General features: G+C 37.9%; 1 protein-coding gene across 7 annotated transcripts in view; it reads left to right on the top strand.

Annotated features, from left to right (window-relative positions):
- LOC129776108 (A disintegrin and metalloproteinase with thrombospondin motifs 20) overlaps nucleotides 1-22,356 on the top strand; it is a 536,521-nt gene that overhangs the window by 465,570 nt on the left and 48,595 nt on the right. For all 7 annotated transcript variants that reach the window (XM_055781520.1, XM_055781521.1, XM_055781517.1 and 4 more), the window contains 4 exons: nucleotides 753-958; nucleotides 1,869-1,989; nucleotides 9,823-10,054; nucleotides 19,326-19,478. In XM_055781520.1, the coding sequence (XP_055637495.1) occupies nucleotides 753-958; nucleotides 1,869-1,989; nucleotides 9,823-10,054; nucleotides 19,326-19,478 (712 nt within the window). The remainder of the gene's footprint in view (nucleotides 1-752; nucleotides 959-1,868; nucleotides 1,990-9,822; nucleotides 10,055-19,325; nucleotides 19,479-22,356) is intronic.

Below are 22,356 nucleotides of genomic sequence, written 5' to 3'. Positions count from 1 at the left end.
CAGTTTAAATATGTTCAGCACCATGTCATGCCAGCTAGATAAATTTATTGGTACATTCCCGTTGACACCATCTAGAATCAATTTGTGTGCAACACTAAGTGCTAATGTAAAATACATTTTTCACACATTCCAAAGAAATAGAGAGAAAGATAAAGAGAGAGAGAGAGGGGAAATAATAAAACAATCAGCAGCAAAAACATACAAATATTCCAACTTCATTGGAATTCGCGCAATTCGAGAAACTCCACTCACCTCACTAAAAACAAGCTGGCCTGTTGTCATCAATCATTGCGAGTGCCAGGGGGGCCGACCCAGCGGTCGTCCCCTGTGATCGTGGCGACGATGACGAAGACAGAGCGAACAACAGGTTGAACCTGGCCCGTGCTCTAGTCCTCGAGCCACGACGATCGAGCTAGACCAAGTGTCTACTATTTATGTTAAACAGCCAGCTGGTGGCCAGGTACGGGCACAAACAAATTCAACAGCAACACCAACAAGGGAGTGGGATATTAGGGTATCGTTAATTTGATTAGCATAATATTTCAGCATCCACGGGTTGCGTCAGCCGTGTTCTCATACTACAGGGCGTCGACGCAACCCATCGGACATTGAAATTTGAGATGACACAGGGCGGTCGTTTCGTAAGCGGTTGTGATCATACCGGAGGAAAATACATGCCCTTTCCCAAATAGCTTCATAATCGATTAGCAATGGTCGACGATACAACGTTTTTTTCGTTTCTTTTTTTGCAGTGAATGATAGTTATATTGAAAGTGTTGGAGTGACCAGTAGAAGCCTTGTACCCACCAATGAGCGAGCACAGAGCCGGGTGAAACGAAGTACAGCCCACATCACGAACAACGAGTACACGATTGAGGTGCTGGTTGCAGTGGACAAGAAGATGCAAGAATATCACGGAGACACACTGAAGTCCTATGTCCTGACGCTGATGTCAATCGTAAGTGTTATTTCTAAATGCAAGGACTATTTTAGACAACTAAAAATATATGTCCCAACAATTTTCTTGTTCTCAACGAAAAGAAAACTAACCAAACGTTCTCACTCGTAGAAAACGAACATAGCTATTTAAGCACATAAAAAATCAAATGATCTGCTTTGCCCAACGTACGTTCAATCAGGTCTAGCTGAACACAACTAATATATGCCGCCTCCACCGTCGATCGTGTTGCAAACCAAAAACAGCATAACTCTCAAGCGGGTCCACTTTGCATCCGTCAAGCTTCGCGCAAAATCCAACCGATCGCAATCAATCAATTTTCACGCAGATGAGTGTGTTCAACAAGCACGTTCACTGCAGTGCTCCCACGGGCATGAGCAAAACAAAAACAAATCGTAGAAGTACTTCAAGCACCTCAAGTGGTAGCTGGAAAACAAAACAGGAAAATTCAATTATCCACGCAATTACCTTAGTTGACTCGACTTTAGGGCTCTTCAGAAGCACTTGCTACAGGTTCGCCAAGGCACTGCTTTTCGCTGATTAATCGCTGCTACTTCAGCGTGTAAAATAATCTTGATCCAATTGAAACGCTACCACCTCACAGGTCTCTCCGTTCGGTCCGTCGCGCGTTTAAGGTGCTACACTCTCCCTTGATCCTGCATTCGCCCGTCATAATTCATCTCGCGAGGCAAAGATCTCGAGCCACACTCAGATGGCAACACGGTGGCAGCGGCGGTCAAGCTGGACCGTTAGGGTACCTTTTTTCCCAGCTATCGCAATCTGTCGATCGATTGTACCATAAATTTCAAAAGCCCTGGGCCACGCTTAGACTTTCCCAATAGGTTATTTATTCCCACCCGAGTGAACTAATAATTCTCCTCTGCTTCTCGTTGTCCTTTATTTGCAACAGGTTTCCAGCATTTACGCCGACGCCAGCATTGGAAATTCAATTAAGATAGCAGTGGTGCATATTTTGTACCTCCACCAGGATTTGGCCGCTCACAGTACACTGGATCGGAACGGCAGCAAGGGTAAGACGATCGGCTAGAATAGCGCTTTTCTTTCTCAATTATTTATTGTTATCTCGGGGTAAATTTGTGATATTTATGTTTATTGTGATTGTCACGCGCCGCCCGACGGTATCGTGCTGTGCGCAGGAGTGATGCATTATGGAAAATTGGTTGATGGTTGATGTTGCAATAGTACATGAACCGAGTATCGGGAAATACTAAAGCCATAAAGCGTTCGCAATGAAAGTTTCTCGCCAAGTTTGTACACGTGACTTGCTGCAGTACATCACCGAAATAGAAATCTCTCACCGCTATCGTATTGGAATTCCGTCCTACTCGGTCTACTCTCAATCATTTAGAATAATTGAAATTTTATTGCTACCCGACTACCGTAAAAATGATTGCAATCTTAACTGAGGTCCCACTGGGCAAGACTGCAACACTACGAGGAAATTCCACCACCACCACTCAGTGAATGCGCTGCTGTCGCAACAAATGTGCAGGTCCACGTTTCTGATTTATCTAAACCTGAACCCTTGCTGCTGGAAGCTGCCGCCGAGTTGGATTGAAGCTTTTCTGTTTCTTTATCTGTCTGCCTATTTATCACGTGAAACAACTGTAGTGATCGATGCTGAAAAAAACCTAAAACAGTTGCATATATTAAAAAAGCTGAATATTTGCGAAGCAATTGCGATAAGTTACATCTTAAATGTGGAAATGGAAGAGTTATCAGCAACACCGTTTTAATCAGTTGGTGGATCATTTTTGTTTATGTCTTAATTTTATGCGCGGATCGGAGCAATTACGAGGGCGTTATGCACATATGTTGGGAGAGGGAGAAATAAAAGGGTTAGCAAAATCGGAAGAAAAAGATATCAAAGTACAACTCTTGAGTTTCACTTACAAGTAACGGACATAAATTTAAATCTTCTGGTTGGAGTTTGCTTGCGGATAAATATAGAACATAAATACCGTTCTGAATCATATTACGGACACTCTGTAATAATAACTTGAAATGCTTAGTATAAACCTTAACCCTTAACTAAATGGTTACTCTAAAGAATCATTTGTGATATTAATTTGATAGTTATATCATCAGGGCATTAAGCATTTCAAGTTATTATTACAGAGTGTTCGAAATATGAAGCTGTCCGAAATATTATTCAGAACGGTACATCTTCATCTGACTTCCATATTATGCCACAAGCCTTTTCATTCACTAGTCTTTATAATGTCTTATCAATTGTTTTTTTTTTTTGTTATATGGCGTGGTACACAAATTAAGTAACGCTAAAAATGCGATTTTGACCCCCTCCCCCGCCTATGTAACATAAGTAAAAGTGGAAGTCGTTTGGAAAATGTTCATTATATTTTTTTTAAGTAACGAAAATATCAACACGAAAAATCTGACATATGCCCAGGTCGGAATCAAATGTTCATACGGATGTTCCATGTATGCAGGTAGTGACTTCGGAAGAACTTTCGACAAGTTTCTAATAAACAGAGACGGAAAATTAATGCTCACATCTATTGTTATTAGTGCTTTCAAACCATCTGGCGTTCAGCAGAGAGGAACATGGTCCGGTAAAAATTGATGTTAATTTACACAAAAGTAACTACTCATTGGTTCAATGCAGCAGTTCATGTCGTTACAAATCACTACTTGCAAAAAGTACTGAGATGTCCTTACGTAACGAGCAAACCACTCGGTTTATTATCGTACTAATTCCGCTTCATCGATTTGGGAGTTTGCGAACTCAATCTGTTCTGCTTTGACGCGATATCCATCAATCGCTAGGTCATTCCACACACATCACCTAACGATTCCCCATGCTCAAAATGTTTTGTTTCCTGTTCCGAGTCCCTTGTTTTTAGTTTTTCATCCAAGTGAGAGTCCACATGATTATGAAGAAATATTGAACCTGCCAACTCCCGGGAAAGAGTAGCCATCCGACGTTCAATTCGGTTGAAAGCACTGCGTCCTGGAGCATTTGTAGCAACGAATATTGTATCAATATTCAATTGATTAACCCTTTCCCGTATTATTTAATACGTCACACATCAAGTGGTTTCACTACTCTGCTGAGCGTTCTAGCGCGCTATGTTATGCAAGTACACCACGAGTGAGACTCGATGTTGCACGGGAAAGGGTTAAAATGATAAATTGAGAATATCTATGATCTTCTTAAAACGAGGGTTCTTTTTTTCTGTATTATACAGGGTGGTGCATAAGCCACGCAACGCTCTCTGAAGGAAAAAAAAACGATCGCGCTGTAACTATCGAGCGTGTTGGTTCCTAAGCGGTTCAGTTGTCGACTTTGTATCGTTTTTTATTCGAGAATAATGATTTTGTATCGTGAGACATTCTTTTTATACGATTTTTTTTTTGTGCGAATCGGTTGGGTGACTTATGCGCCACCGTGTAGTGACTTTCAACACTTTCTGGCAGGTTCGTCACTTTTACTTCCATTTTCGGAAGACTGTCGGGAGTGAGAATTGAACTCGTGATCTTTAACGTGAGAGGTATGGATGTTACCACTACACCAGATCGCCTTCACGACGCACAGTGCGTTGATTATATGGGGATGCGGGACAAAAATCAAAACAACCCTTATAGTCATTTTTTCGGATAGGTATAATGGAAAAAGTGTTAGTTATGATGCAATCTATTATTTGCAATAAAGATTTATGTATTATACGTAATCACAAAAGTGTCTTAAGCGCCAAATTAATAGTGTATAGTATATTAATAGTGACATCAAATTAAATTGTTCTCTGGAATGCTTCTCCTGTTTAGATAAAAGGCTAATAACACACAATCTTTTATATCTCATCCGACGACACAGTGACCTAAACGCCACCGTGGTGATTTTTAATTTTTTTTTATACATTTTTTCGTCTAAGTTGCAAATGCTTCATTTTTAACAATTAAATACATTTTACTCTAGGGCAATGTTTAATTTATATATTCTTACTTTTTGCATAAAAGATTAATGCTTTATACGATTTTGTTTGCATTGTTTGCATAAAAGACAGGCCTATAATCTTTTATTTTTCATCCGATGGCAAAGTTTTCTATTCTAGGGTCACAATTAATTTTTACATTCCATACATGTATTGCATAGCAGGAGAAACTCTACACTATTTATTATTTATTTATTATTTTGGAATTTTACTTAAAGGTAATTTTCTCTATTTTGTAATATTTGTTAGTTTATGAATAAGTACACGTCTTTTAAATAGTGTGATGAGAAAGCTTATGTCTTATTTCTTTTCTTACATATTTCGATTATTTTGTAAATTATTCAGTTCCAAACAGAATCAAATTCAACTGTATTTCTACTGTATCAGCAAAAAAAGAAGAAATATCATTGACATCCGTGTGATGATTATTCGCTATTGTTTTTCTCTTCCCTGCTATGGATGGGTCAGAAGAAAGCAGCATATAGTTCATCAAGTCCTTATTACTGTAAATTCTTGATGCTTTCCTTGTATGCTTCAACCTGTTCTCCCTGATCAGCCTGTGTGTAGCTTCTAAAGCCTCTTCCGATAACTGTCCAATAGGCAGATCAAATGCTTCCATAATATCTGAACTGTGTACCAATAACTTATGCATAGTTACAGGCATAAAAAACCATCCGCACAGGCTTATGTAGAGATCTCTTGTATCCGACAATAGTTTCTGGTATTTGGACATTTCAATTTACGATATTATACGGAGAATTGTAGCAAAATTCGTTATCAGCTCCACACGTACCCCTGTTATCTCCGAGCTGGTTTGTGGATCCGAGAAAAAATTTCGTGCAGGGTTGCCGTCATTGCTCGAACCATACCCCCATTTCGGCTTGTCGATGACTAGACCCATCCTTGACATGAACGCCTCTTGAATTTCTCGCTTCCTGCTTTCGTACTCTTGCTTGCTGTTCAGCAGTTTTCACTTGCCAGGTTTTGAATGGCAATTTGTTGAAATGAATGATAGTTATTATTTATACACTATTAAACATTCTAGAATGCTAACCTGTAACCGATGTGAATTACGCATTCAAAACATTTTATCTTACAATGCAGTGGTGACAGGCCTAGCTTGTAAGTTTCGGTATTTGGTACTGTCTCAACAGCCTTCGATGTATTCATCTCTTTTGGAAAAGATCTACAAGTTAAGCATTTTGCAGAAGCTTTATTCCCGGAAAGCACATTTGCCACCTTTCCATCTATCATAGTAAGATGGAATTCAAAACTTACACCGATCTGAGCACTATCGTTGTTGATGATGAAAATCTGTAACGCTTTAATTTTCTTCTCCATATCTGACTGAATCCCAAGAATAGCTTGTGAGTCTTCCTTCATGAACACAAATTTAAGCGGTCTACAGTACGATGTTGAACTTGGCCGAGGATTCATCCAGATGATAGCATTATTTGAGCCAGTGCTTGTGACGCCGTCAGCGTTTTCTCCTGATTTCCACTCGAACAGTTTGATACATTAGCAGCGAATGCAAGCTCTTCAGTTGCATTGTTGTTAACAAGATCTTCAACACGTCGCCTTTTTGTCTTTTTCGAACATTCGTTAAACGATTTCTGAGGTCTCCCTTTACCAATTTGAGGAACAGACTGCAAATCGTCTTTAGTTTTACCTTTCTGATATGCCGGAAGCTTAATTGGTTTTGACAACCAGTCAGTCATCACCAGTCATCTCTGGTTAATTTTGTAGCAATAAACTTTGCAAATCTTCAAAAGCTCTTCTTTAAATTCTTTAGAGAAATCATCCGTATCATAAAAACTCAACAAAAAGGTGAACAAACGATCTTTTCTTTGGGAGGGGTCAACTGAGAGCCATTGTTCGAAAATTTGCTTATTCTTGATTGTAGAAATATCATCTAAAAAACGTAAACTGTGGTCAGAAGAGCAGACTTGAGCAACAAGAATCACTTGCAGAATATCAAGGGTATAATGACTGAAAATTTGAAAATTTTTGGAACGGAACTTTTTTGCCGAAGGATTTGAAATTTTAGTCCTTTTTTTCTTAAGGAACAAAACTACCTTAACAAAGAAGCGTTTATTTTCACAGTGATTGCGGCATGTCCCAATAATAGTTAAGGAAACGGATTATACTTACGTGTTGCTACCGTCGCCATATGGGGTTTCACTTTAAAAGATATCGAACGTAAACGAAAACTCAATGTAAAACTGTGATGAATCACTGAAAATTAATTTGCCACGTGCTTAGAAGACACTTCTTGACTGCACATGCTTGTTCTGACAAATTGGGTGGGCTTACAAGGCTACTGAGATCGACTGACAGCATGCCTGAAACATGTATAAAACACACCGCCTACTTAGTTTGGGTGAATATAAAAGTGAATTTTTTGACTTTTGTCTATGGGACGCCGCACTGTGCGACGTGGGTTCTCATCTTGTTCTCCATTCGCATAATTTATGATTACTGGCTTGATTATTCCTTGATACTAAATAATCTCGAATTCAGGCAGCTCACTCACCCTTTTTAAATCGAGCCTATGAGAAAATGTGTTCGAAGAACACTGCCTTCCTAAACGAACTGCATCGTACATTGAACCACTGTATTGAACTGCTTCAGTATGACCAAGGTCCCCTAGCTTATGTTTAACAACGATGGCAAAATCATAATCCGGTAGATTAACGCGATATTCGAGATGCATTAATTACAACATGTACTTTATCATCTTGGCTTAGGAAACACACCTCTGTCGATCCCAAAATCTAAGCAAGCTGCAAAAGCAAATAGGGGCGCTTGGGGATCTGGAATATTTGATAGCAGTTTGTTTGTAGTTTGTAGTTTGTAGTTCCTCTTTCAGTGCTGAAAAGTTCGTCGCGATTCATTTTGTTTCAAATAAGTTATACTTGATGGAAACCGCGAACCGAAGAGTCGGATTAGGATATCGCCGAGAAATTCCATGCCGGTCAAAAGACCGTCAGAAGGATTCGTCTTCAAGAAATACTTCGATCTTTTCGGGTCAGTAAGCAACCAAACAGGACACCGAAGCAGAGTCTAGTGGCCAAAAGTTGTGCCCGGAAATTGTACAATGAGGTTCTTACGACGTACGAGGGATACATCCTCATGAACGACGAAACGTAAGTGATGATGGATTACGTGCAGCTTCCCGGACAAAAGTTCTATAACGCCATTGGCCATTCGGGCGACAAATTCATAAAAAAAGCTTATAATCTGGCAAGGTTTTGCGGACAACAAACCCAGATTTTCTAGACAAACAAGACCATGGATTCCGAAATGTACAAGCATTAGTTCCTGAGAAAAAAACGTAGTTTTACGTACATCAAAGCTCACAGTGGACCTGTAATGTTCTGGGCTGATTTGGCAAGCTGCCACTACAGCGGAGATGTACTACAATGGTATCGAGACAACATGTTTCTTCGAAAAGGTCATCAATCCATCCGACTGCCCTCAATTCCGTCAAATTGAGAAATATGGGGCAATCGTCAAACAGAATAGGAAAACAGAAAGAAAATAGGAAGTGATGGAAAAAGTATTCAACACTTTTGTTCTCTCTTTCTCTATTTGTTCTATTTCAGTTGCTACAAAAATTAGCTCCAGCGGTATTGTCAGTCGGGATGGCTTCAGCAACGGTATGTTATCCAAATCTAGCTTCTGGATTTCTGCAATTAAATTGAGAAAACAAATATAGGCAAAAATTAGATCTATCCATACTTACAAAACTTGATTCTCAATTAATTCTCTGTAGAGTTATGTTTCACAGTTTAGAGGAAAGGTGGAAAATCAGCCGCTTCAATGGTGCTGTTTCGCTCAATACATGTAATGTTGTGCAATTATAGCTGAAATTATGGACAGCGCTGGCTGCGAGAGACAAAACGAGGTTTTGATTCCAGCAATTTCAATGTGGGTCACCACAGTTTGTCCCCGATCTATGCTGTATACCCAACACCGTTCCATAATGATCGGTTTCTATAAAATTTGGTCATTTTTCAAAAATGGAAATGATCATCTCAACACAACAAAAACGTTATCAAATGTTCCTCTTCCTTATATCTTCGTTTCAGTTTTTAATTGGCATCGCACGGGCTTCGAGGTCCTTCTTCAATATTTTTTATCATTAGAAACCCATAAATTCTGCGCTAATGATATAATATCACAACCGAACGGTAACGGCACTCGTCCTAGCAAAAACTCATAATTCCGATGCCCCGAAAAACAGATAACGGTCGCAAAAATTAGTTATGGAAATTGATTTTGGAGATCGTTTTTGTAAAAACTATTTTTAATCCCCGTTAAGTGTGATTCAACACAGATTCAAATTTCCGTGTTTTTTTTTGGAAAGAAGATTTGGAAAGTCTCTCAGTTCATGAAAACATATTCTGGTTACAATTGCGATTGCCGCTTGGCAAATGAAATCGACATTCAGAGCCACAGTCGTTGTCGGCCGATAGGAATGTGCGGACAGCTGTAGGGTATCTTTGTATTCGTAATATGTTCGGCACAACTCAGGCCTCCGATTTAATAACGCCTCAACCAAAACAAAACCTATGCTGCGGTTGAGAACTAACATGCTACAGGCCGGCTGCGTGAATTTATAGCCTCGTGAAAATACGCGACAAACATGAATTAGTAATGAAGCCGGTGATCGGACGGTGGTGCTGCCGAGTGATAATAAATCAAGAAATACGATTGCATATGTTAAATCAACCGATCGAAATTTGTTTAGGAATTAGTACCATAATGAATTGTTGTCCTGGCGGAACATAAATCAAATCGAATGAATTCCAACTTACTCATAGGGTTTTTTTTATTAAGCAAAACGTATCATTTTTGTTTTTTTTTTTTGTGTTTATTTTTCTCCAGGTGTTTCCGCATCCGAGATGCTGCAAGCTTTCTGTCGCAGTAAACAAGCTTCGAACTTTCACCATGACACAGCCCTGCTGCTGACTCGGGAGCAAATCTGTCGACATCGTATGAAATGCGATACGCTTGGACTGGCAGAGCTGGGAACCATGTGCAAACGGTCCTCGTGTGCGATCGTACAGGACAACGGATTATCGGCGGCGTTCACTATCGCGCATGAGCTGGGACATGTGTAAGTACGCTCAATATTTTTTTCAAAAGCCTGAATTCCCGTTCTTTGATGCCTCTACGAACCGTCCGCTGAATATCTGCATAAACAATCCTTCTGCACGCCTTCGGCTGAAGCATCAATAGTAAATATCGCAATGTAATAGAGTACATGAACCGATGCCATAATTCATTCTCTGCCTTCCGTTCTTCGCTACCACTAAGTGATACCGGTAAAAGAAATCACGTACCAAAGTTCCCTGCCTTCTGACAAAAAGATAAATGATTCATACCTCGCCGAACAGTGTGGAACATGATGAATAACAGCGGCAGTACTTCCCATATGATTAAGACAACAACAACAAAATATGCCTTTTGATGAATAGAGCTAGATAATAAAATTTATTTAGAAGCTCACTTGCTGTCCAGTGGCAACGATCGTCTATCATATATGTATATCTGCAGACTACGTAATCTCCGGGCGGAACCCATTCAATTAACGACCGAAGCGTGTTTGGCATAGAAAAAAACAATACCATTTCGTAGCCCTTGTCTCAAACGCACGGTGTGATGGAATGTGCGCCCTGCAATGTGTCATAACGATTGTGATGGGTCCATTAGACAGCTCACAGACAGCAAGTCAGATGTTCTTTTTTCCCCCGATTTAGCGCACGCTCACAATTTCCCGTATATATTTTTATAACGTTATTGTTGGCGACACGACAGACGCAACTTCAATAAACACCAATTAACGCCTAGCCTGACGAGAAGTCCCTTCGTGTCGTCGCCCATTTCAGAGGGCTTGGTCATGCAACAAGTGTTCACACTGTCTGTCATCGCAACTGACAGTAATGATAATCATTGATTAAATGGCGCCTTCCGATATGGACCAATAGGGCGAAGAAGGCCGTCTACTACTAATTACTGGTGATGCTATTCGAATGTGTAATCGCGCTCTGTTTGGGTCGTGGTTCTTCACCCTTCGACACGAACAAATGCTCATTCAAATTTGGTCAGCGAAAATAAATATGTGACACCTGTCCCAACACTGGAATACTAAATTGGGTGGTGAAAAATGCACTCGATGAGGTATGAGACCTGAATTAAATATAATGTTATTTAGTTGTGGGTGAAATATGGCGTGTTTCGGAAACTAAACGATTTTCAAACTACGACATATTCTTCTTCTGTTTGGATCGTCTTCATTGAAGGGTTTCCTGATTTGTTTTCATCAGCACTGGAAATCGTTCATCATTCATTATACTCTCACACTGTGTCAATAAAATATATCTATACATCTCTGCCAGATCAGGAGATTTTTAGAAAATTTATCAGCGAAAACAAAGTTGAACTTGCTGTGGATATCTGGTTTTGAGAACTTTCGCCCGTGAAGCTGTCCAAAATTCACCTTCATGCACGTTCATAAGTAAACATCCTAAATACCTCGTTCAAACCTTGCTGTACAACTTCCGAACTTGTGTTTAGGTTCCTAAGCTCTGCTTCAGCGTCCGATTCAGTAGCTTACTGGCGTGAAAATCTTCTGTTTAAATTGTGTTTCATGCCAGTGTCGCCTTCAGTAAATCCTAGGATGGCTCTTATTGATCTTAATGCCTTCCAATGGTGATGCCAATCGTATGTTCTTATATGTAGGGTCTTTGAAGCATTTGATAGAGACACGGAAATATTTGAGGACACTACGTACGGTTGTTTTAATCAACTTCTACGATTTTGCAAGTTTTCAAAATTCGACGTAAATTTTCAAAATTTAGTTCTTTATTTCGGCTTCCATCTGTCACATCTGATTGATGATTTTCTTTTATAAAGGCTTGAACTACATAATTAATTTGCATCTAGCCTTGAAAAAGGCATATTTGAAGATCAATCAATGAAGGCCATAGGCCATTGGTTGAACTTTTCATCGTACATGGTCCATCGTCTTTTGCACGAACTCTGTTCCCACTTATTTGGCTGCCATGGGCTTCATAATTGACCAGTATACCTTAATTGGACTTAGCTGATGACAACTAAAAGTTTAGAATTTCTTTCTAGCTGTGAAAAAAAAACAAATATACTTGAAGATCTGATTGATTAAAATTAAAGATACATTGTCCATTGCTGAAGAAAAATTAGTAAACATTTGAAAACGGTCCGTAATCGGCTGTTCGGTAAAGCTTTTGAAACTACAAATCAACTCTTTGCAATTCGAAGCTCACCAGTTATTTTTGTACACCAAGGAGCTCAAAATCCCGAAGAAATGTTCGATAGAGCGACACTGATTTGTCGGGTTGAGGTTTTCGGGTACAAATGGGATCGAATGGGTATTCAGGAACAAAATTTGAACTTTTTGGCGTAATGCGATGACGCTTTATCCGGCCAAAACACGATTTGTCCATCTACATTTTCTTCAAACATTCGTTCTGATACATATCTTGATTTTCGCTGAGAGCTTAAACCATGGCTTAAAAATATCTCTCTGAAATGGCAATGTACAGCATCACTCTCTGTTCAAACAAACAAACGAAAATGCAGAATTGATGAGACCGTATATGGAAATGTCATTTTTGTTCAGTACACTTTTACACTATCTAGAATTAGTTCAGTCGGCATTACACACTATCCATGGAATAGTATCGATCGATTCCGGGAAAGTGCGTCTTCGAAAAAGGAAAGTACGTCCAAAAGCGACATTAACCAACCAACATTCTTCCAAAAATGGAAGTAATAGTGACGAACAACCAGCCAAAAGTGTTGAAGGTCGCTATAATAGAGGAAAAGCGACATTAGGATTTCAATTGTCACAGTTCGTAGAACTGTACAACACGCTTACGAAATGCTTCTTATTTCGACGGCTTTTTGAGCAAAAAACTGAGCAAGCACAAACAAACAAAAAATACCCGCAGAAAGAGAAGGGAGAGAAAGATATACATTCTCATTTCTCTCTGAGTTCGTTTGTTGTTGAGCATAGGGGTCTCCAAAATTTAAGTTGCCACCTGTTAGTTCTGAGGAATTGGTCGAACTCATCTTTTTGGAAACCACAGTAATGTCAATTTCGCTGCACCACTGTTTGGTGAATTTCAGTAGCGGCAGCTTGTCGAGTCTGGCCAGAATAGTGGTCATTTCTGTAGGCACTCCTCCTGGTAAATTCGCTGCTTCATAGTCCCAGAAGTAACGGATGTTTCGCTTTGCAGTCTACAGCTGCAGATTGCTTGCCAGACAATCAACTTTTTGGGGATTTCGACTTGCTCTTGATTTTACATAATTCTGGGGCACTCTTTCCGTCAACTTCCGGGTTTCCGGGCCGTCAAACGTCAAACCGTTAATTTTGGAAATTTCAACCATTTTTTATAACTCCCAAGCGGACATAGGATCGATTCACAACGCGCTTGCTGCGATGTAGCCATGATATAAGAGGGGCTTAGAATGAAAGGGGTGTAAGTGATTTGATCGATTTCTCTACATCGACTCTTTTTTTTGGTCATAACTTAGCTGCAAACTCATTCCCAGCTGTATTTGACAATGTGGAAGGTTGGTCAGAACCTCATCTATCGGATTCTATAGCAAATTAACATTGGAACGTTTTTGCAGTTGAGTTATTAATGAAAGAAAAAGTTGAGGAAGAGAAATCGATCAAGTCACTTACACCCCTTGCATTCTAAGCCACTCATAAACAAATAAACATCTCCTGACAATCAATGCCTGCTGCGATTCTATACACACTTAGTTCAATAGAGTAAAATTTTGAAAGAAAAAATATCAACAAATGTCTTTATGACAGCGTTTTCGAGCCACATTCTGCTACAAATCCATTGATTGGGTTCAATAGTTTTTTGGAATTAGATCTATCTATGGTACTAGCATAAATAATGTGTAGCTCAAATTCTGATGCCGGTAGTTCTGATTGTTCTACATCTGTACTATTTCCTGGACGCTAAAAGTTAGCCTTAAGTCGTAATGGTCGATTGACATGTGGAAAAAAAAATATCTTCTTCACCGATGCCATACTGAAAAATCATTCAAATCGGAAAAAAGCGTTTCGTCATAAATTAAAAACATTTCCTCAGCGAGCCGCATTCAGGCTTGTCATTTTCGAAACTAAGAAATTAAAAATGTTTTTCGCCTTTGTTTTAATTCTTTAAAGTCTTTGAGGGTGATGTGAAATCGGTAAGGTACACCGGGTCAAGTTGAAACACGGGGTATGTTAAAACGGAAGCCATAACTTTAACTAGGAATGATGGATTGACGTAATGTATTTTTTCGGTATACAATACCTTTCAACCCACCTTATGACAGTCATTACCATAATATTGGAATGCCCTAACGCAATCCGTGCCTTTGTTTAATTTTCCCCGTTCGTGAAATCAAAACAAACATTTTTGTGCGCTTTTTTCGTTCAGTACAAAACAGAAAGTTTTATAACTCTGTCATTATTGAAATTCGAACATATGCGTAGGAGGATTTTTTTCATCAAATATGATCGTCCTACACTTGCTGAGAGATTCTGGATATTTTTTTTCTTCATGTGAGAAAGGTGTTTTCTGACTTTAAGAGGATGAATCAAAAATTAAATTCTTCTTCAATATTCCAAAAACGAAAAATATGCGCATATAAAACAAATTCAAAAAAAATATTTTTTTACTCGACTATATACAGAATTTGGATAGTAAAAATAAATCCAAGACTGTGTATAATCGAGTCCGCCCTGTAATCACCTGTGGTCACAGTATGTGTGAACGCCGTGTTGGTTTTGATCTTCTAGAAGAAGAAGAACTTTCGCGATGAATATTCAGCACAGTGCGCATTGACAAAAACGAAACCAAATTCGACATATTGCCAGCTTGTGTATTGTTCTCACAAAGCTAGAATGTATCATAAATCAAACAGCTTCAGCTGCTTCTACAAAACAACGCAAATCATTAGCAATTTTCAGGACCACCGAAACTCGCTGCTGAAGTGTTATGGTATTTCTAAAATTTCGATGCATTCTAGAATAACATTTGAAGTGAAAATCAAGCAAATTGAATGAAATGATTCTTCTGGACATCACCCCCTATAGTTTACATTTATTAAACATTAATTTTCATTCATTTAACACGAATTCTGTACGAAAGAATTAGTATTTTGAGACTTCAATATACTTATTTTACTGTCCACTTTCATTAAATCAATTTCAATTTTCATTAAGCAATTATCTTACCGTCTCGATTAATTTAATCCATAACTGTTTAAGATACGATAATCGATACTGTTTACGAAATTTTGCAAAACATATTCTTCCTTATTTTTTCAATATTTAGCATACCGTTTTCCCTAGACATCGATCCTGCGAACTACGATACTACAAAGGTTTTCCATATTTAGAAAAACGAGCTAGCCAGTATAGTAATTTATAGTCCTCAATTCAATAAATCTTGTCAATATCAGGAACGATCTGCCTCCAAAGTTCTCAACTGGGAAACATCGATCCTCCTTCCGCAAATCACGCCAGTATCCATTGATTCTATCTAGACCAGGGATTCCCAAAATATTTTGGGCAAGAGACCCCTTTTCCAGAATGAAATGATACCATCGACCCCTATAGCAATATTTATTTAAACAATTATATGTATTTTATTCATTCAAAATACTTGTCAACCCAACAAACAATTCGCCATCAGTGTGACGTTTTTATGATGGTTTTATTCAGCTCTACGCTTAATAATGACTGAATTAATTGTCAATTAAATCCTCTATTCAAGCCTTGTTCAAGCTAATTAGGAGGAATTATTAAGCTATAGCCAGTATTGTTCATTAAATGCAGTTTCAAGTCAATTAGAAAACGTTTATCCGACTCTAAGGTGTGGTAAAAACGTCTATTCGACCATATTCTGATTTGATTAGCTTTACTTAGACTGCGATATCGAAGAAGATCTTTGTCTGACTGTATTATTTTCATCAACCAAATTTCTATGAATAGAATTAGTTGTTTAAAATTAGTAGTTAACAGACGCTTGTTAGAGTCTTTCACAGCTACTAGATAAAACTTGTTCAGTTTCTGATGAACTTTTGAAAAAAAAAATAATTATAAATGGCTCAAACTCAAACTTACGACCTTCGCATCGATGATCATCCATCAAACCGTTTGCTCCTTTAGAACGCTTTAAAATTTAATGACAAGCAGCCGAACATGAGCTTAAAAACACTGGCAGCAAATGCTCATTTTGGTAGTCCGTATAGTTTAGCATATTTTCACATATTGAGCACTCAATACTATTGTTTGAGCATTATTAAACTGATTAATTTTATTACAGCTAATTTTTTTCTCTGTTATAGTAACTTTCAGCACATTTTGGCTGATTCATCACATTTACTTCCATTTTCTGGAAGAACGTCGGGAGTGAGAATTGAACTCGTGACCTTTAGCGAGAGAGTTTACAGCAAATGATCGGTTCGTGTTGGTAGGGTAGAGTGTAAATAGTCGAATGATGTGTATTTCAGGCTTAAATAGCATCTGTTCAGTTTTTTCATGAGTTGTTGAACAAATAAAGCCCCCTCAAAACTTTTCACTGGCGTATTATCCAGCTAAATATAAAAGATAGAACAATAGCTTTATTTTGGTCTGAATAAGCATATAGCCCAGCATATCGTCTTATTAAGCACTCAATACTATTGTTAGACCATTATTCAACTGACTAGTTTAATAACAGCTTATGATTGTTTGTTGGGAATTCCATAACTTTGCGGTTAGTTGAGTGAGTAAACTTGACATCTTTTTCTCATAAATAAATAGACATAATATTAAATAAATGTCAAGCGTAATTAACAGCTATTAATACAAATTACAACAGTAATATTTTCTACTAATATCTTCTTTATATCGAGTTGGTTCACGTAACACAACTTATACAGTATCTTAAAAGTTTCAGATGATAACTTGTTCTTATTAATAGGGGTCGATTTCTAGACCTCGTCGACCCCTAGGAAACCGAAATCGACCCCAAGGGGTCGATATCGACCACTTTGAGAACCCCTGATCTAGACCATCGAGGTTGAACTTATTTTCATCAAATAAACCTGAAATAGTTAGAAGAATTATTAGAATTTCATGATTTGCAGGATTTATAAATATTCACTGTTATAATACAGATTCAAGAAATTTAAGTTTATAAATATGTCATTGTCTTAAACTGGCTTCAATCAAAAAAATCACGTTACTTAGAGTTATGCCTCTGCTTCAGTTTAAAATATGGGAAAGTTTGGAACTGAATACAGTTGTAAAATTTTTAAATTGGGTATACTAAGTAAAATTTTAGAAGTAAAAAAAAAACTTAAAAGTTAGTATTTTCTTATGAATTTTTTTAAATTTTTTCCCCAAAAATGAATGATAGATTTCATTGTTTCTATCAACCAAATTGAAGCTCTCTAACCGCTCTACGGTTCGTTCTTGCCAAGTAAGTGCTATTCACTTATGTGTTTGGAATGAAATTCCAGCAAAAGTAAAAGAGATACCTATTAGTTTGATTCCTGAGAACGATTCTTAGAGCGGTTAGAGAGCTTCGATTGGTTGATAGAATCAATCAAGTTCATCATGCTTTTGCTCAAAAATATATGAAAAAAATATGAAAATAGAAAACACTTCAATTCAAAATGTTGCAGCTGGGTTCATCATGAATAGATTCTGACAGGCGTCTTGCTGCGATTTCCCAATGTTGCTTGAGCAAAAATTAGTTGTGCAGCGAATTATTTCCAGTAACGAAATAGTATAATTATGACAACCCGAAAATCCAAAGATCCACCAAGCATATTCACGCAAATGCAGAACATCCATGTCATCAATATAATTCTAGATATTTGGTGGGTTCACGAGTGCTTCATCCATTATGAACTACTGAAACCCCGGTCTCGTGTTTTATAGAAAGCAACTAATTCGTTGTTCCATCACCCAACTACAACTACTTGCTACATCGAAACTGATTAGGAGTTAAACCTAACTTGATCTACGAAGTTGTGACTCACCGGTTTTATTGCCCATAGGGTATCAATACTGACTCCATTTATTTCTGGCCGCAAAAAGAACAGTTTGTTTTGTATAAAATTCATTAATTTTTAGAAAATGGAAGAAATTCGTAGAAAGCGATTGAAAATGTTGTATGAAAATATTATTGAAAATATTTTAGTTCGATCGGCATCCAACATACACTTCATAGGCATAGAAAACGTTATTAGGGATAATGCATCGAAGATCTAATTATTGTTCATATCCTTAGAAAGCTCACTTTGAATTAAAAAAAATATTTTATCTATGACAATGCTACATTCGTCGTTCGATAATAGTCAACTTCTAGGTTTCCGGATTGGTGTTTCCAGACTATTGTCATTATAAAGAAAATGTTTAATGAACTAAACGTCTTTATACGTCTTCATAATATGCATATAAATTACGCTATCGATCATACCCAACATTATAATTGCATCCATCATTCTTTAAAATGAATGCATCAACAGAACAACAATAATTTTCCTATAGTTTCGCCATAACTCATCGAAACTTAATTCATCCCATCAATCCATAACCCGAAACATATCATTATCGATCTCAATTGACGTCGATTGAATTTGAAACACGACCATAACGCACCACTGTCTCCACCATTGGTAGTGACCCATTTCGTAGGATATCTTCGCCCGCTTCAGTCCAATTATTCCATGCAAATGCATATCGTAATTTCGCAGCAACCACTTCCATTCAATTTCCTCCAAGTCCACACCCATCCACTTTAGTCGACGATTGTAACCTGCCGATCAAATTATGTACGACCCTGCTAGACACAAACGAACCTGTTAATAGCCGGACCAACAAATTCCTTAACCACGCGGTGAGTCTAAAGGTTGACCTGCCAATATTTGACAGGGGTACGTATACCTATCTCCGTTGCAAGCACTACTTCGAAGCTAGCGTCGTTAATACACACCGAATCTAACGAATGCCGAGAGATGGATGATGATAATTACAGCAATACTCCATTCGCTTCCATTACCATCCGCCAGCATCGGTATCGTTGTTCGTATCGATTACAGTCGATAATTTTACACGATGATCAGTTTACCATTCCAAGCGTTCAGAGGTTACTTAATTTTTAATGATGATTTTCCTGGTTGTTTCTATTAAACGTGTACACGACTAATCGCATCGCCTGGCGAAGATCGTACAGCGATTCGTTGTTTCTTTGCGTAGCGATGAACTATAACCATAGCGAACCTTTCTATGTCAATACGGCAACAATTTCGTAATGATTCATACCTATCATCTTATTTTTCAGACTCAGCATGCCCCATGACGACGACGTTCGGTGTGGGCCGTTCCGAGGCGAAAACAGCGGCAAACAGAACATCATGTCCCGGATGCTGGACCATAATACGCATCCCTGGTCGTGGTCCAACTGCTCTCGGCACTTTGTCACCGAGTATCTAGAGTAAGTGAAACGCACAAATCAAATATATTTCGCCTTATTTTGATGGCTCAAAACTCCGCACACATACCCACAACATAAAACATTAAAGCGTTGATTAATGCTCCAATCCAAATAGTTCCACAAAGTAACTGGTGAAACACGTGTAGGAGAGAAATACCCACGTTATTAACGCTCCTCGGGTGTGTGTCTATTTACGAATCTCCGACCATAAGAGTTATGGCTTATGCATGGAACAACTAGGCATCGTTCGCATTACTTCCTGCGCCACAAAAAAACCTTCCAAATCCCCAGTGACGGACGGGAGAGAAGAAAAAAAACAATCCGCTTGATCGTATGTTGATAAATAATGATATCAAAACCATCCATCAAAGCGCAAGCCGATTACAAACCGTACTCTTGCCCGTAACGACTTATAATCCGACGCGGCGCACCGCTGTTCGATCAGTGCGTGTGTATGTTGTGATGAATCATAAATTCTCAATGTCTAGTCTCCAGAGCCGCGGACCAGCTGCCAATTTTCGATTGGAGATAATTAATAAAATTATTATGATTAGTTAGCAAATCCACACCAACGGCGGGGGTAATGGGGAAGGTGTAACGCTACCCAAATAGGCCAACCCAAATCAGAACGCCGAAAACCGAACGAGTGGGATGCCAATTTATCGTAATGTTCCTGCATGCTGTGCGAACGTGTGAGGTTCGACGGAAAATTGATCACAAATGTATGATTGTTTGATAGGACCACCAACCAGCAACAATTCTAGAGCACCGGAATGCCGCGGTGTTCCCTGACATAGCATTGTCAACGGTGTCAACATTGTATGTTATCAGCATGAGATGAAAATTGAATCATTCACGCTGCTGGAGTTGTAAAACATTTGGAGGTGTGATAAATATTGAAAGCGAGGCACACGATTATGTTTTTGGTGCCCAGTTAAAATTTGATAAATTTGTTTCCCCTCAGACATTTAAGAAACACTTTATCAAATTGCATAATTTTGTCATTAACCTCCCTTTCGTATGATATTTCTAACATACGTATATTTCTCTAATAAAACAAAATCAGAGATGTACTACATGTGGATGTTTCATGTATAAATCACACGATTTCCAAAAAGTAAACGATGTCAAAGTAAGATTAAGAAATTTTCCTACAAGAATCATCAGTTGGAGAAAATTGTTGCCAGTCCAATACTTTTGCGAATACTTTGTCCAATGGAAAATGAGTTCAACGTTATTTTGGATTGCTAAAGATTACAAAACAAAGCAATTCTAATTGCTTATGGTATGTTCATTAAAATAATCTACAGTCAATCGCAAAATTGCGTGTACAATTGCTTCTTCACGATACATTCCATTTATTTGGTATAAAATATTTTAAAACATTGATTCTTTTGATGTATATTAATTACTCACACATTTAACTAGCTGTGCGTGCAACAAAATTCCGCGAAAAATTTTCTGCTAATTGTTTACACCCATACCTCGCCATACGGCCGCACTTTATACGGCATTTCGCTACAACGTCCCTCCTCGATTAAGGCATGTTTACGGCCTAAAATGTTTCGCTATAACGGCCAAAAAATTTTTCATTCTATTCCTATCTATATCTAGGTAGGTTTATACCTAGATATAGATAGGAACTTTTTTTAAAAATGTTGATTTCCTCGAAAAACTACTCATTTTGAGGAAAATCCCGTTTGAAAATTCAAGATGACTATTTCATTGACACTCTAAGGGTGCTCATACACTGTTTGATCGAAGCAAAATATTTGACTCTTTTTGACAGATAAAATTTGGTCAACGTGTACTGGTCAAATATATTCTACACAAAACACGACAAGCAAATATTCAATTATTGGATGCCTAAAATATTTTTTCAGTCGATACATGGTTAGGTTACCTTGAATATTTCAGTCGATTTTTTCCATGTGTTTGACATTGTTTACTACTGTTGAAAATTGAAGAGTGGCATACAAAATAGTGTTTGTACAAATATCAAATCAAACCTTATCTGTCAAAAAATATCAAATATTTGACCTCCGGGCAAACAGTGTACGGCCACCTTAATATACATACACATATTTTACGTAACATTATATTTTATAACAGACTCTGTTATTATTTTATGGACAAATGTATGTACTTGTTATGTATGTATTTTTAATTTAAATGAAATAGAAAGATAAAATGCATTGTGAATGATAAACCATGTTACATATTTAACAAATTTGAAACCGATCCCATTGAATTTGTATGAATTTGTATTGGAATAATTGATTCCTTATACGGCTTTTCGCTTTGCGGTCAAGTTTCATGGAACGTATCTAGGCCGTAAAGCAAAGTATGGGTGTATTCCTAAAAATTGAAAACAATTTTTGTTCTAGGCAACGCAAAATTGAGCGTACACCTTAAATTTCTCCGAACAAATTAGTCTTGTAAGTACGTTTCTTTGCGAATAAGCGTACTTTTTTTATCAGTGATTGGTGTCAACACTTAACCATTGCTTGGGCAGTGTTGGTTTTTGTATTTTATTAATGTTTATTAGTGTTTGAATCAAAATGGCTAGTTAGAGAAAAGAAATAAATATTGTTACACTTACATTGATAATAAGTATGAATTATCGTGGAAAGACTTTGCAGGAATTAGCAGCTATACTCGGAAGAACCCAATAAAGGGTGTGTCACATCAAATTGCATCACGGAAAAAACGCTGTAGAAATTTAATTTTTAGGAATTATATCTTCAGCTTTGGTTTTATAATCAAATAAGAGTGTATAGATCACGTTGGCCATGCTTCACTGTCAATTTTTCGTAAATTTGGAAAAATGTCGTCGAACGAAAAAGAGCGTCGAGAATTAATCTTGTACACTCATTTC

The sequence above is a fragment of the Toxorhynchites rutilus genome, chromosome 3 (assembly GCF_029784135.1).
Source record: "Toxorhynchites rutilus septentrionalis strain SRP chromosome 3, ASM2978413v1, whole genome shotgun sequence".
Taxonomy (NCBI): Eukaryota; Metazoa; Arthropoda; class Insecta; order Diptera; family Culicidae; genus Toxorhynchites; species Toxorhynchites rutilus.
The sequence above is the reverse complement of the archived record's forward strand: the minus strand, read 5'-3'. Positions and strand labels throughout refer to the sequence as shown.